Source organism: Cetorhinus maximus, chromosome 21, assembly GCF_964194155.1.
Source record: "Cetorhinus maximus chromosome 21, sCetMax3.hap1.1, whole genome shotgun sequence".
Classification (NCBI taxonomy): domain Eukaryota; kingdom Metazoa; phylum Chordata; class Chondrichthyes; order Lamniformes; family Cetorhinidae; genus Cetorhinus; species Cetorhinus maximus.
In genome coordinates, this window is record NC_135899.1 from 67,324,588 (window position 1) to 67,340,159 (window position 15,572).

General features: G+C 42.7%; 1 protein-coding gene across 1 annotated transcript in view; it reads left to right on the forward strand.

Annotated features, from left to right (window-relative positions):
* tfap2e (transcription factor AP-2 epsilon) overlaps nucleotides 1–15,572 on the forward strand; it is an 80,863-nt gene that overhangs the window by 34,109 nt on the left and 31,182 nt on the right. The window contains exons 4-5 of the mRNA XM_078567068.1: nucleotides 6,829–7,054; nucleotides 7,482–7,600. Of these exons, the coding sequence (XP_078423194.1) occupies nucleotides 6,829–7,054; nucleotides 7,482–7,600 (345 nt within the window). The remainder of the gene's footprint in view (nucleotides 1–6,828; nucleotides 7,055–7,481; nucleotides 7,601–15,572) is intronic.

The window sequence follows — 15,572 nt, forward strand, 5'->3', positions numbered from 1 at the left end:
CCTAATTAATTATGCAGCCATGCCGTCTCACTGGTGGACAGCCTCTGAATCACCTTTTCCTCACTCTGGGTGCCATATCTAAACTGCAGCCGCACACACAGTTCTCAACGCTTGCAGCCCGGGGCTGCTCCAGTGAAGACATATCCCTAAAAGCCTAGAAGAGTGCAGTGACATATCACTGCAGTGCCTTTTGGAGGCCCGCCATGATGTCCATCAGTCTTATACTCCGGTTTGGGAGCCAGTGGCAGTGGTGGTCAGTGCCAATGCTGCACAGAAGAGGTTGGCCATCCAGTGTAGAAAGAGGATGAATGATCTCATCCATGCTGCCAGGGTAAGGCAACCATCTCATCACTCTAAACTCACACACTCACAAGGCCATCACACATTCACTGGCATCTAACCCACTGCCAGCTCAAGGGACACCACCACTCACTCTCTCACACACACCCTCACATCTCCATTTGGCCTCATCTCCTCTGGAGACTGCCTCCTCAGCTCTCACCATCTTGAGGCCACTTGCACAGATCAACATGTGCCCCCCACACACATCCTGGGATACCCTCCTTCCCTAGTACAGCCCTCGCCCTGCAGCCTCTTCCCTTTCCTGAAGCCACTTCTTCCCTTTCCCCAAACAAGCCCCAGTCCTGCAGCCATTGAAAAGCCATCCCCACCTTACGGCTGGTCTGGTAGGTAGAGACATTCCCGTGGGCCCCCCTAAAAGTGATGTGGTGCGCCTATGAAACCTGGTGCTGATGGCCGCGAGTGCTGCCCAAAGCAAGGTAGGCACACAAAGTCCTGAGTGAAGTGCAGTTTGCCAGGCGCACGTTGCTTATGTGCGGTTGTGAAATACATCGGCGTGCCCGGAGGATCCAGCGTGGGGGAATGGTTCTAGCGAGCAGGGCTAATAATGAGATGCTAAAATATTGAAGTTAGGTTCCCAACGTGCGGTGGGGGCAAACGCGGTCTGCCACTGATGGGTGGAGCGGACGATCGCAAATTGGTTTCACAACGGCGTAAAACCGATTTTGGCCTTCTCGCTCACACCCATCGCTAATGGGAGCGGAAAATTCCACCCATAGTTTTGCATTCAAAATCCTACACATAAAACCCAGGATTACCTTTTCTATTTGCACTCCCATCTTTAAGGGTTTATGTATTTGCATCCTATCATCTTTCTGTTAAAAATCTTTCCAGTTAAGGTATATTTAGTTTTACTGTTTCTTTTTCTAAAATAATCCACATTAACAGGTCACTGTGCACACACTGTTAATATTGAAACAGTTTTTAAGGCAGAACTTTTAACCAGACTAAAGAGTGAACAGGTTAGACAGTACAAAGGAATTATTTAGGATTATGTTTGCACACTTGTTCGTTGAATAAGTTCATAAAAATTCTATGCTCAAGAAATTAATTTGAAATGTTTGGAAATTTCTCACAGAAAAACATGCAGATCCACGTAAAGTAATTTGCCAAAGGTGATGATTAATTGTGGATATCTGTTTTGTAAGGCTTCAATTTTAGTGCTACTCCTGCTTTGGTGCAATCCGGCTTTTGCTTTACAATGACATGTGCAGAAACTTTTATCACATTGAAGTAGGAGATATGTACACACGCTGGCTTTCCAGTACACAGGTGGCAGTATAAGCTAGTCCTAGCAGAGCTTGAATGCAAAAATATTGGATAATTCAAGACTAGTTTAACTGGCATATTGTAACATAATTAAAGCGCCAAATCCTCAGGCCTCTCTGCCAAAATGGTGAGCAATAGATGGGATATTTAAAAACTGTAATATCATGGTTGATAGGCAGTGGATATAGGGAGAAGTGAAACATATTGCAGATGGAGCAACAACTACAGTTGACATTGGGGCTCAGGTGGCATGTATAAACTGATCAGTCACATCTTGTGACTCCCTCCTGTATCAATTATCCTGTGTGTTACATTTTGGAGTTTTAACCCTTTGTGCAAACAAATGCTATTTGCACCTTTTAAAGGTGGCAGGAATAAAAGATTGCAGTAGTTTCCTTGCATTTTCCAGGGAGTCAGATTGTCTTGATTTTATTAACTGTGTTTCATATTAATCATGTAATATTTGTCTATAACTTTGTCTAACCTAAAGGATACAATTTTATATAAAGCACAGCTTAACATAACAGAGAGATAAATACTTCTTGTTGTATTTTTATGAACACCTCTGACATATAGAACAGGAGCAGAAGTGCAGTACATACTGCGACCAGAATGTTACAACCCCTCACGTTGGCGGGATCTTCCGGTCCTGCTGATGTGAATGGAGATTTCAATGGCTCACTGGCCCCGCTGTGGGGAAACCCGCTGCAGGGCTGCTGGAAAATTCCGACCTATGATCTACCTGGTCTGTTGCAAGATTTTTTTTTTATAAATGTGTATTTTTAACAGAGTAACAAATTATGGATGTATTTAATGCTGGCCAATATTCATCCTCAGCCACCATCAGGAACAAAGAGATTATCTGATCATTATCTCATTGCTGTTTGTGGAATCTTGCTGTGCACAAATTGGTTGCTGTGTTTCCTGCACTACAGCAGCAACTACGTTTCAAAAAGTATTTCATTGGTTGTGAAGCACTTTGGGACATCCTGAGGTTGTGAAAGTTGCTGTATATAAGTCTCCAGAAATTCAGGAGAAACTTTTTCACTCAGAGGTTGGTTAGAATGTGGATCTTGTTGCCACGAGCAGTGCTGGAGCCGAATAACGTGGACATATTTAATAGGAAGCTAGTTAAGTATATTAGTGAGAAATTAGTAAAAGGATATGGTGATAGGGTGAGATGAAGTAGGGTGGGAGGATGTTCGTGTTGAGCATAAGCACCAACATAGGCCTGTTGGGCTGAACGGACTATTTCTGTGCTGTAAAATTTCATGGCCAGGATTTTCAGCTCGGTGTGTGGGCGTGCGTACCAAACGCTCGAGCGTGAAATAGCACGCGATGACGTTGGGCGAGCATCCTGATGTCATCGTGCACTCACACAATATTTCGGTTGGTGGGCGTGCGCGAGAGTCAGCAGCGCGCCCGCCGACAATTAAAAGGCTCATTAAGGCCCTTGAGCAGACAATTAAGCTAATTACGGTTGGCGGGTGGGCGAATAGGCCAGGCGGCCTTTGCATTTTTAGCGAAACCTCATCCACAGGTGGGATGATGTTTCCAACAATGAATTTTTAAAAAATAACAATTTCTGGAGGGTTATGGACTAGGTGCAGGTCAATGGGACTAGCGGAATAATATTTTGGCACAGACTAGAAGGGCCGAATGGCCTGTTTTCTGTGCTGTAGTGTTCTATGGTTCTATGGTTCTATGTCCCTCTTCATGTGACTGAGTCTCATGTGAAGACATGTTTATATTAACTGTGGTTATTCTTTTCTCCTTTTAAAAATCTTCAGCTCCCTGAGGCAGCTCTGTGCCTTCAGGGAGCTTTCAGTGCGCGCTCCCCCCCGCGCATGTGCAAACATCCGCACTCGCGCTCCTCCCGCCCCCACCCTGGCAGCGCTGAGGCTCTCAGCGCGCGTTCCATGCTGGCTGGCCAATCAGGGGTCGAGGCACGATCGCGGTTGGGGCATGATTGTGGGAGGGGGACTGTTTCACAGCCACCACTGGGCCCACGCACCGCGCCTGCCCGACAAGGGGAAAATCCTTTTCCATGTAATAAATGTGTGTTACAAGGCATTTTTTCATATATGGTAGACATTAATGGATGAAATGGGCAGCTTGTTTATAGATTGTGTATTGAATATATACCCTACTTCATACCTACTTAAGGAAATTCTTTTCAATCGATTTCAGGCGGATATTTCGTCATTGATATTCCCACTCTGTATTTCACTCCCACATTCTTTTGCTGGAGAGTATATTATGTAATAACCTTTTCCACCTGTTTTTCCCAATTTCTGGCCTTCATGGGCCATTAATCATCTTGCATGTGCACTGTTTAGACCTACAGCAGCTCGCAAACCAACACCATGGGGCGGAATTTTATGGCCCTATCGTGGGGTGGGCGGGACCACAAAATGTGGCGAGCCATTCAAAATTCCATTGGCTTCGGCAGGACCGGAAAATCCCGCTGGCGGGAGGGGCTGTAAAATTCCGCCCCATGAGTTATTTAAGAAAGGCTGTTGCTAACACTCCTCAATTACTCTCTGACCCCTATTTTGTCCATTTGCAGCGATGAATTTAAGATGACGTGATGAAAGGACTGAAACCTCATCACACCTGAGTGCAGCACATGCTTTATTGTCAACACAACCATTTTTTTGTTCCTTGGCTTGATAATTGGCGCTATGACATTGGTATTTAGACATGCAGTGAAATCTTCTTAATGGATTAGGGCAAGCAAAGCAGTACCTCTAATCACCTTTGCAGGCAGTCAGACTGGCTATACCAGTGCTGAGTGTCACCTTGTTTGTACAATGGGTGGGGAGAGAGCTAACATCAATGTATGAACTGAAAATTTGCCACTTAAACAGTACAAAAGAAAAGATTATGTACAGGGCAAGGAAACAAATAAGTACAAATTGAATTAAACTTGAACAAAATACCTCAAGCTGAAAGTTTCAATTTTTAAAATCCGTAGAACAGTATTGTCGAATATTTTCTTTTACATCAATGTTAATAGGCCTCAGTGTCTTTAACCCAACATCCCTACCCAAAGGAAATAATGGGAGCCCAGTTTCCAAATGAACTACAGGGAAATAGTTTGGTTCAGCATTGAGCTGTACAAATAGTCAGTGACCATGTTGTTTGACTGAAGAGCAATATTCCATCTGTGAGAATTTTGCACTGGGAAAATTTTCATGTCATGCATCCATAAGTAATGATAATCCTCCCACCACACACACACACACACACACACACCCCAAAACCAATCCATGGCTCAGTGTGTATATCCAGTAAGTAGGGACACTACATTTGATCTCACTTACCACTGGGAAGGAAAAGTTATCTATGATTTCCACTCTGCTTACATTCCAACTTAGAAAACCCAAAAGCTGAGCAACAGTTTGAATAAAGCTGCTAGCCCAAAACAATCCTGAGTAAAAGACCATGACATATGAAAGTAAGAACGTACACTGAAAGTGCAATGGGCTTGCTTAACCCCTCTCTTCCCCCTTAACTACTGTTTGTGTTCCTTTCTGCTGGTGTTTCAACTGTAGACTGTTAATGGGAATTCCTGATCCAATGAGAATTCATACTCATAGTACATAGCGGCATCAATCAAAACAAGAGGAAAAGATTTGGACCAGTGTCCAGCTGTAGCATTAATTTTTTTCGACCAAAAACTAGACTGCACACTTAATGGCGTTGCCTTTATTAGTGTTACACTGCTGCCTTTCAATGTTAAGTATAAATTTGTCTCTGACATTGCAGTTTCTATTTTTAAAAAATCCAAAAATAGAAATCTCACAACACTGACAAGTACACCTGCACATACCTCTCATAGTTTTTGAGTATGCATTTGTGTTTTCAACTATAAAAGATAATCCCCAAAATACTGATCAAACCTGAATATTTCGTACATTTGCCCATAATCACTGAGCAACTTCTGCTGGAAGCAGAGATAGATGGAAGTAGCTGAGAACAGCCCTCTGATATCCCCCAAGGCAAAAAACACCTAGTGACATGTACTGTCAAGTTTTGGCCCCTTGGGCTAGGTACTGAGGGCCACTGATGTTTGTGGAATTGTACCTTTGCAAAGGGCAGATAACTTCTAGGGGCAGGGGTTGGGTATGAATTTGACAGAGAAAATTATCAAGAAAATATGATTAAAACAAAAATCAGAAATAGTTGCACAAAGCAGTTTGGGATGTAACAGTTTCCTTGAACTGAATCAGCACACAGCAAGAGTTTGTTTTTGTTACATTTATACCATATATGAATCTGATTGCAAATGGATTTTGATACAGTGCACTTACATGTATTGTAGGCCTCACTCACGCTGAGCAGACAGCTAACAGGAGCTTTAGCCTGGGCTCTTTTTCACTGATTGTCCATTTGTTTAAATATTTAAATTCACTACCAATGGGAATCGGGCATTTTGCACCCAAAATCATATGCTTTCTTTGGCAGTGAAGATAAGCACAGCCATCTGACCCAGGATAGTTAATATTAGGTTGAGTGTGTTCTTTTCCCTCCCCCAGATTTAAAAAATTGTCACCGGTTTCAGGGAAGGTAGATGGTTGGTGTCCTGCTCACTTGAAGTCAATACCCATTTCTAAGAAGTTTTAATTTTTAAAAAGATAAATACTTTGTACCTCGGGACAGTGTTCAGGTCCAGTGCAAATTGGTTTGATTCTATCTATGCACTTTCCAATTGTGGTCACTGAAGCTGAAATCCTGACCACTTTTCCTTCTCATTCATTCAGAGGCCCTGGGGAAAATGATAGTGCCCTGGCTGCTTTAAAGTATTCTATTTAAAGATTTTGATCAGCTATGTGCTTGTTTGTATACACATGAACGAATGGCTGGGGTTAATAACTGAGAAGCATTGGAATACTACAGAAGTTTTGGACTTGTTACATGAGTTTGTGGTTTCATATTGATGCATAAACTTGGGTTGAATGGATATCTTCAGTAACATCCCTTGCCACCCATTGTTCCATATGTACTTTCAGTATATGGTCATAATCTAAATGCAAATGACCCATAGCATTTTACTGCTTGATGGATATTTGACAAACACTCTGCACATTGTTGAAGTCTCAGCTGTTCTATGCTCCCTATAGTTCCTGTATAGGATGCATTCAAAATTTGATGCACTACATTTTATAGTGAGTCTCTCTTTTTGCTTTATTTCAGTTCCAATGCCAATTAAAGCCAATGGTAGTTCACTTTCATCGAGCATGCAAAAGGATGGCTTGATTGGAGGAGTGACGAACCCAAATGAAGTGTTCTGCTCCGTCCCAGGCCGCCTGTCACTGCTCAGCTCCACATCCAAGTACAAAGTGACTGTGGGGGAGGTTCAGAGGCGCCTGTCACCACCAGAGTGCCTGAACGCATCACTACTTGGAGGAGTGCTCAGGAGGTGAGTGAGAGAGAGAATGAGTTATAAATGAGAGAAGAACAGCTGAGAGAAAATTGGAGTTGGAATCAAAAAGAGGAGTGGGGAATAATGAAGACATTGTGATTGAAGAGCAAGATAAAAGTAAATGTGAGAAGTATTGAGGGTGAAAAGGAAAGATAAATGGAAAAGAGATGAATAAAGAGAAAAAATGAGGAAGAAGAGACTAACAAGAAATAAAAAAAGATGCAAACTGAGAAGTAGAATAAAAGGAACAAGACGGTGGAAAATGCATAGAAATTAAATTTACTACAAGCACCTATAATATCTTATATATTTTGACATAATACATGTCGGCTCATAAATATCTCAAGTACACAGGCAAGGAGTTCATAGAATTGTTACTTTTCCAGCTGTGCACAGGTTTGAAACTAGTCTCTATCTTCCTTAGGGCAAAGTCGAAAAATGGAGGCAGGTCTTTGAGAGAAAAGTTGGAAAAGATTGGATTGAATTTGCCTGCAGGAAGGCGCAAAGCAGCCAATGTTACCTTACTGACCTCACTCGTCGAAGGTAAGGAACTTTTCAACAACCGCTCGAGGGCATCAGTATTATATACTCATCCTCAAACCTTTTGGTTCTGCATGCTCATGAATGAACATAGAGCACAGAAAGTATTAATGGCCTTGTGAATTCATGATTTGCACATAAGTCAAGTAATTAGTTTTGAGACTCAAACTCAGGAGCTTAGTTCTGCAAAGTCCTATGACAATTTCCCAGGTATGCAACAAACATGTACTCAGCATATCACAAACTGTTTTATGTTAATACTGGATGACAACTCACATACATGAGGATCCACAGCATGTCTACTGAGCTCATTGCACAAGTTAATGAGGTAAGGAGCATAATTTCACCCTGTTGCCTACCAACTTGTGATTGTATCCTTAAAAATTATTTGATGTAAAAAAATCAAATGATCTAATCGATTAAATCATGCATGTAAAAGCACAGCAAAGTTGGAATTCAGTGCTATAAACAGAATTATCAGACAATTCAAAGTAAGCAACTATGAATTATAAGGAGTTGACATAAATATATTGATAGCACGTGGAAAGTTTCACATATTCAGGATGACATAGGGACATAGGAGCAGGAGTAGGCCATTCAGCCCCTCGAGCCTGCTCTGCCATTTAACTAGATCATGGGTGATTCTCTACCTCAACGCCATTTTCCCATGCTATCCCCATATCCCTTTATATCTTTAATACCTAGAAATCTATCAGCCTCTGTCTTGAACATACTCAATTACCAAAGTTCCACAGCCCTCTGGGCAGAGAATTCCAAAGATTCACTACCCTTTGTGTAAATAAATTCCTCCTCATCTCAGTTGTAAATGGCTTGCTTCTTATTCCGAGACTGTGTACCCTGGTTCTAGACCCCCCCCAGCCAGAGAAAACATCCTTTCTGCATCTACCCTGTCGACCCCTGTAAGGATTTTGTAAGTTACAATGAGATCACCTCTCATTCTTCTAAACTCTAGAGGATGTAGAGCCAGACTCCTCAGTCTGTCCTCAAAGGACACTCCCTCCATCCCAGAAATTAGTCTGGTGAACCTTCGTTGCACTCCCTCTATGGCAAGTATATCCTTCCTTGGTTAAGGGGACCAAACTGTACATAATACTCCAGATGTGGTCTAACCAAGATTCTATATAATTGAAGCAAGACATCTTCACTCCTGTAGTCAAATCCTCTTATAATAAAGGCCAACATACCATTTGCCTTTCTGATTGCTTGTTGCGCCTGCATGTTAGCTTTCAGTGACTTAGGCCAGAAATTTCCCGTTGGTGATTTGGGGGCGGGGCCTGCTCGCCGATGGGAAAATGACATGGAATGACGTCAGGAGGAACCCCTGACGTCATCCCGCTCCTTTTAAATTTTTAGGAAGGCGGGCGGACAGCGAAATCAGCAGTCCGCCCGCCGACCTGTCAATGGCCAATTAAGGCCATTGACAGGCTAATTAAGATCATTAAAGACCTGCCCATCCAACCTTAAGGCTGGCGGGCAGGCCAGGAGCCCCGGCGGGCTCCTGATAACACATGAAACCTCATCCACTGGCAGGATGAGGTTTCATGTCCGTTTTTAAAAAGTGTAATAAAGTTTATGTCGTTTTTATTAACATGTCCCATCTCGTGTGACATTGTCACATGAGGGGGACATGTTAATAATATTTTTACTTATCTATTTTTTAACTTTTGTGCACTGTCACTAATCTCCCTGAAACAGCACTTTGACAGTTGGGGATTCCCTCCCCCCAACACAGGAAGTGCATAGTGCTTCCTGTTGGGAAGGCCATTGGGCAGGCCTTAATTGGCCCACCCACTCAAAATGGTGGCGGGGGTCAGCTGTCCGCCCACCGCCGAGCCAGTGGGGCCCGCACGCCCACCAAGGGCAAAATTCTGCCCTTATAAACAAGAATACCCAGGTCCCTTTGGACATCAACACTTCCCAATCTCTCCCAATTTAAGAAATACTTTGCATTCCATTTCTCCTACCAAAGTGGATAACCTCACACTTACCCACATTATATTCCATCTGCCACATTCTTGCCCACTTATTAAGCCTGTCCAAATCCCCTTGAAGCCTCTGCATCCTCCTCACAACTCACTTTCTCACTTAGTTTTGTGACATCCGCAAACTTGGAAATATTACATTTAGTCCCCATATTCAAATCATTAATATAGATTGTGAACAGCTGGGGCCCAAGTACTGATCATTGCATTACCCCACTAGTCTGAGCCTGCCAACCTGATAATGACCCGCTTATTCCTGCTCTCTGTTTTCAGTCCATTAACCAATCTTCAATCCATGCCAGTTATATTAACCCATATCTCATGTGCTCTAATTTTGTTTAATAACCTCCTTAATTGTGGGACCTTATCGAAAGCCCTCTGAAAATCCAAATACACCACTGGTCCCCCCTTATCTATTCTGTTATCCTCAAAAGAGCTGATAAAAGAGAGAAACTTGCACAATTGGGAGAAAATTAATTGAAGACCAAGTTAACAACAGAAATTGCATTAATATAGCACTTTTAAAGTAGAAAAATATCCCAAGATGATTCACAGAGGCATAAAGCAATACAGGCACTGAACCAAAGAAAGAAAGATTGGGAGCGAGTGATCATATTGGTTGAAGAGGCATTTTGAAAGGAAGGCCTCGGAGGAGGGAGGGGGAAGTAGACAAGTGATGGGGTTTAATGAGGAAATTTTGAAGCTTGGGGCCTTGGTGGCTAAAGGCGCAGCTGCCAAATGTGGGGCAAAAGGAGGGAGTGTCAGAGCAACAGAAAGTTGAGGGGGAGGTTTTAGCGCTGAAGGAAGTTACAGAGTTAGGGATGGCCAGGCCATGAAGGCCATTAATAACATAAATTAAGATGTTTCAAAATTCTAATTCATTGCTAGTGAACAAAATGGACAGGGGTTTTCCAGCTGCCATTTTTGTCTCTGGTAAACTCCATTAATAAGTTCAGGGTAAAAGAAATAGAAACTTTGGGTCTGGGGACTAATAATATATTGATGAATTTCTCCCATAGTGATGTGCAGCATCATTACAACCCTTACAGTTTGAAACATTGCCAAAAACAAGTTATTCATGCTGCCTCTCTTCCATCTCAGCAAACAAATGCTGAACTGACTCTTTGAAAACAGTAAAGGATTTAACAAACATTCTTTTGTTTGAATACTTAAAGGGTGAACTTCATCATTGTTCTGTCCCTTGAAAAATCAAACTGTTAGGAAGATTAACAATAACATCCTTTTGACCTGGCTGGTTCAGTGCTTTTGAGTTGTCTTACTTAAACAGTAAATGTTGATAATGATACTTTAAGGAGAATTGGTCTGGGGGAGCTGCAAAGCCCAGTATTGTGAGTGAGCTAGATTGATGTCAATCAAGTCCTGAAACTGCTGTTGTTTGTTAATTTAGAATCATCATACTGTTGGATTTAGTGAATGATCCTGCGCTTATGACAACCAGTCACTGCTGACTGTTTGATTGGATTTTGCGGTCAATGGCAAAGTACATGGTGCTCGCCACTGACTTCAGAGGAAGCTGCCCATAAATGTCCAATAATCCCGTGAGATGGATTTTCTGTTTCCTGACACTTTGATTCTGGCATCAACTCAAGGGGATCTCTGGCACTTAGCAACAGTGATGCCATCAAGGGGCTAAGCAACCAATCACATTGAAGAATTCTCACAGTTAACTGGCCAGGAAATGAAAAGCACTGATTGCCTTTCACTTTTTCGTAATTTTTCAGACAGAAAAAAATAAAGATTGGGGCATACACATGGGAATAAGGTAGCAGCCTTACTATCATAAACATACATTGAAGTAAATCATTTTTATTATTTTAAAAATCAATGGACTTTTTAACCATAATTGAGAAATTTGACATTCCACAAATATAAACTCAGTTTTTTCAGGGTTAGAGAGGTTGTTTAACAGTAATTATGAAGTGAATGATGTTAAAAACCAAGTTATATCTCATTCAAAAGGCACAACTTTTTCAAGGGTTTTTACAGTGAGAATAATAGTGTAAAAGTAGAAGTCCATGTCAATTCAAGCGATTTCAGAAGATTTCCACCTGTGGAGTCTTCAACAATGCACTCTCTGGAGGATCGGGGAATCACCGACAGAACCTCCTGGATTTTTGCATTTATCCATGCCTGTGTGATGCCAGGAGTTGCTGTTATTTTCACAGTTTTAATAATGGTGAATACTAACAGTTTTGGTGTCATTACAACCTTAAAATCTGGGCCTTTAAATTAACAGAGGGACAAAATAAAGTTTAAATGTAGTACTCTCCAACACAATTAAGTAGCTCTCAGCAACAAACCTTTAATGCAGAAAATTCTGCAGCTGAACAGATGGAAGCAGTAAAGGAATGGGTGCTGAGCCATGGTGCGAGAGTCAGCAGAGATGAATTAAAGCTTGTTTTCCCTTTTTATTCTTTTAGGGGATGTGGGTATCACTGGCAAGGCCAGCATTTGTTGCCCATCCCCAAATACCCTTGAACTGAATGGCTTCCTAGGCCATTTCAGAGGCCAGTTAAGAGTCAACCACATTACTGTGGGTCTGGAGTCACATGTAGGCCAGGCCAGGTAAGGAAGGCAGATTTCCTTCTCTAAAGGACATTAGTGAACCAGATGGGTTTTTACAGTTGTCACCATCACTGAGACTAGCTCAATATTCCAGATTTATTCAAATTCCACTAGCTGCCTTTGGTGGGATTTGAACCCATGTCCCCAGAGCATTAGCCTGGGCCTTTGGACTACTAGCCTAGTGACATTGCCAGTACATCATCCTTATAACCCTTTGAAGACAACTGTAGCTTTATTGCTACAAAAATGAAGCAAAACTTAATTAAAACGTTCATCATTTTAATGAGAGATGATTGGCGCAGAATGGAAAATGCAACCTGCGATTTTCCAATGTCAGCAAAGTGAGGGCTAACATCTTGATGGCAATGTTTACCAGAGAAATCAAATACTTAGAACATTAATAGTTTATTGTAATTTTCAGACCCACATAGGCAGAGAAGGGAGTTTTACTGTCTGTTGCATTATTTATCTGGGTTCATTTTTGCCACTTGCATGCAATTTTTCAAGACACTCTTGATAAATATTCCTGTATAGCGGTGAGACAAGAATCTAGACAGTGCTATGCGTTCTTGGGCAAAACCACTAGTGATGGGATTGTTTCCAGTTAATGAGCAATGGCTGCACAGAACCAATCACTGCTGAACAGAGACTTGTTCAGTATCAGCTGGTAAGGGCCCTGACCAGTGTAAAGATGAGCCATGCAGACTGGGGAATGGATTTTCCCTGCAGGCTTTTACCCCGCAGTCCATCAGGCTGAAATGTGGGCCGGGAGCTTGCATTTTAGGAGACAGCCACAAATTGTGATTTTCTCTGGGGTATGTCAGAGGGTGGGCTCGCCATCCAATCAAGGATGGCGGGCAGGCCAATCAGAAACTTCTCAGCTGAAAAGAAGCAGCAGGCAGTCATGGAAGTTAAGTAAGGAAGAGGGCATTTCAAAATGGAGGCCCCACCCGTCTCTCCAACCTTTTAAAATTTAAACAGGAAGATTGTGTTCGCAACCAGGCCACCAGTGAGGGAGGGAACCCCTCGATAGGGCGGCCTGCAGCAGCTGTGGCATGCAAGCAGGCAGAGGAGGCCTCTAAGCCTGCCAGGGTTGCTGTCAGCCCCCGGTCTGCTGCTAGCCAGGAGGCCAGCTCCAGGCAGTTAACCCTCAGCAGGATGGAGCTGGGAACAGGTTGATGGCCAGCAATGCTATTTTTAGCGCCCACTTCCCCCCAATCCTTGTCTTAGAGGGACTTAAAAACCTAGGAGTCTGGGGAGGGATTAGTTCTGCAGTACGAGGGGTAATTTTAACCTACCTCTGGGCAGGGATGGGCTGGTTTGAGTGAACTTTCTCTATTCGAGTCAAGGGAGGGTAAACTAGGTGGGCAATTTGAATGGACAGCCAACTTAAACCTGCCCATTTCCTTTCAGGCGACTTAGATTAAAATTCGAACAGAAAAACACTCACCCCCCCCCAGTGTTTTTAATGTTCATATGGTAAGAGCAAATATGTTAATGGGCAGTGTTACTAATGATATATCTCACACACATAGGGAACATACTCAGAAAGAGCAAAAAGGTGCAGTTCACAATTTGGGTTCAGGAGATTAAAGTCTCCTCTCCAAACATTCTGATCCCTGTTGTAAGTAAAATGGATGACAGCCTTAGAATGATGTGAATCTGGCAGTGTGGCTTAAGTCCTAGTTAATGCAAATCATTCAATACAGCCTCACTACTGGCTCCAGAAATAGACATAAAATATTTTTTTCTGAAAATAACTGTGTCAACATCCCCCTTGTGATACTGAGGAACAATGAAGGTCTCTCTATTTGAATTTCTGTTTGCCTCTCATCTCTGGCAGTGGGCTTTGATCAATATGAGAAAAAAAAGAAAGACTTGGATTTATGCAGTGTCTTTGATGACCACCAGACATCTCAAAGAGCTTTCCAGCCAATGAAGCACTTTTGCTGTGTAGTCACTGTTGCAATGTAGGAAACATGGCAGCCAATTTACAAACCATAAACTGGTCATTGTCACGTTGTGGGAGCTTATGGTTTGTAAGTTGGCTGCCATGTTTCCTACATTACAACAGTGACGACACAGCAAAAGTGCTTCATTGGCTAGAAAGCTGTTTGAGATGTCTGGTGGTCATGAAAGGCACTGCATAAATCCAAAGATAAAAACAAAAAACTACTGCGGATGCTGGAAATCCAAAACAAAAGCAGAATTACCTGGAAAAACTCAGCAGGTCTGGCAGCATTGGCGGAGAAGAAAGGAGTTGACGTTTCGAGTCCTCATGACCCTTCAACAGAACTGAGCAATATCAGGAGAAGGGTGAAATATAAGCTGGTTTAAGGTGGGGGGGGGGGTGGTGAGGGGAAGAGAAGTTGAGGGTGGGGTGGTTGTAGGGACAAGCAAGCAGTGATAGGAGCAGATAGTCAAAAGATGTTACAGACAAAGGAACAAAGAGGTGTTAAAGGTAGAGATATTATCTAAGAGAATGTGCTAATTAAGAATGGATGGCGGGACACTCAACCTTGAGTGTCCTGCCATCCATTCTTAATTAGCACATTCTCTTAGATAATATCTCCACCTTTAACACTTCTTTGTTCCTTTGTCTGTAACATCTTTTGATTATCTGCTCCTATCACTGCTTGCTTGTCCCTTCAACCCCACCCCCAACTTCTCTCCCCCCACCCCCCACCCCCACCTTAAACCAGCTTATATTTCACCCTTCTCCTGATATTGCTCAGTTCTGTTGAAGGGTCATGAGGACTCAAAACGTCAACTCCTTTCTTCTCCGCCGATGCTGCCAGACCTGCTGAGTTTTTCCAGGTAATTCTGTTTTTGTTCTGCATAAATCCAAGTCTTTCTTTTTTCTCATGTTGATCAATGTCCACTGCCAGAGATCAGAGGCAAACGGAAATTCAAACTTTCCATAATGTTGACTGAGGGACAAATATGGACCAGGACCCCAGGAATAACTCCTTTGCTCCTCTTCAAAATAGTGCAATGGAATCTTCTACCTGCACTTGAGAAAGCAGACAGGAATTCGGTTTAACATCTCATCCAAAGGACAGCACATCAAACAGTGCAGCACTCCCTCAGTACTGTACTGGAATGACAGCCTTGAATTTTGTGCTCAAGACCTGGATTGGGACTTGGATTCACAACTTTCCAACTCAGAGGCGAGAGCGCTGCCAATTGAGCCAAGGCTGAGACACAGGACTTAGCTTGAGACCAAGGCCTGAAATTTTCTGGTCTCGCCTGCCATGGGAATCATTGCGGGTGGGACTGAAAATTTGATGGACCAGCAAAAGGTCTGTTGACTTTGGGTGGGAATGTTCAGTTCCATGGCAGGCTGGAGTAGAAAATCCTGCTCCAAGTTCTAGTTGTTGTTTCAT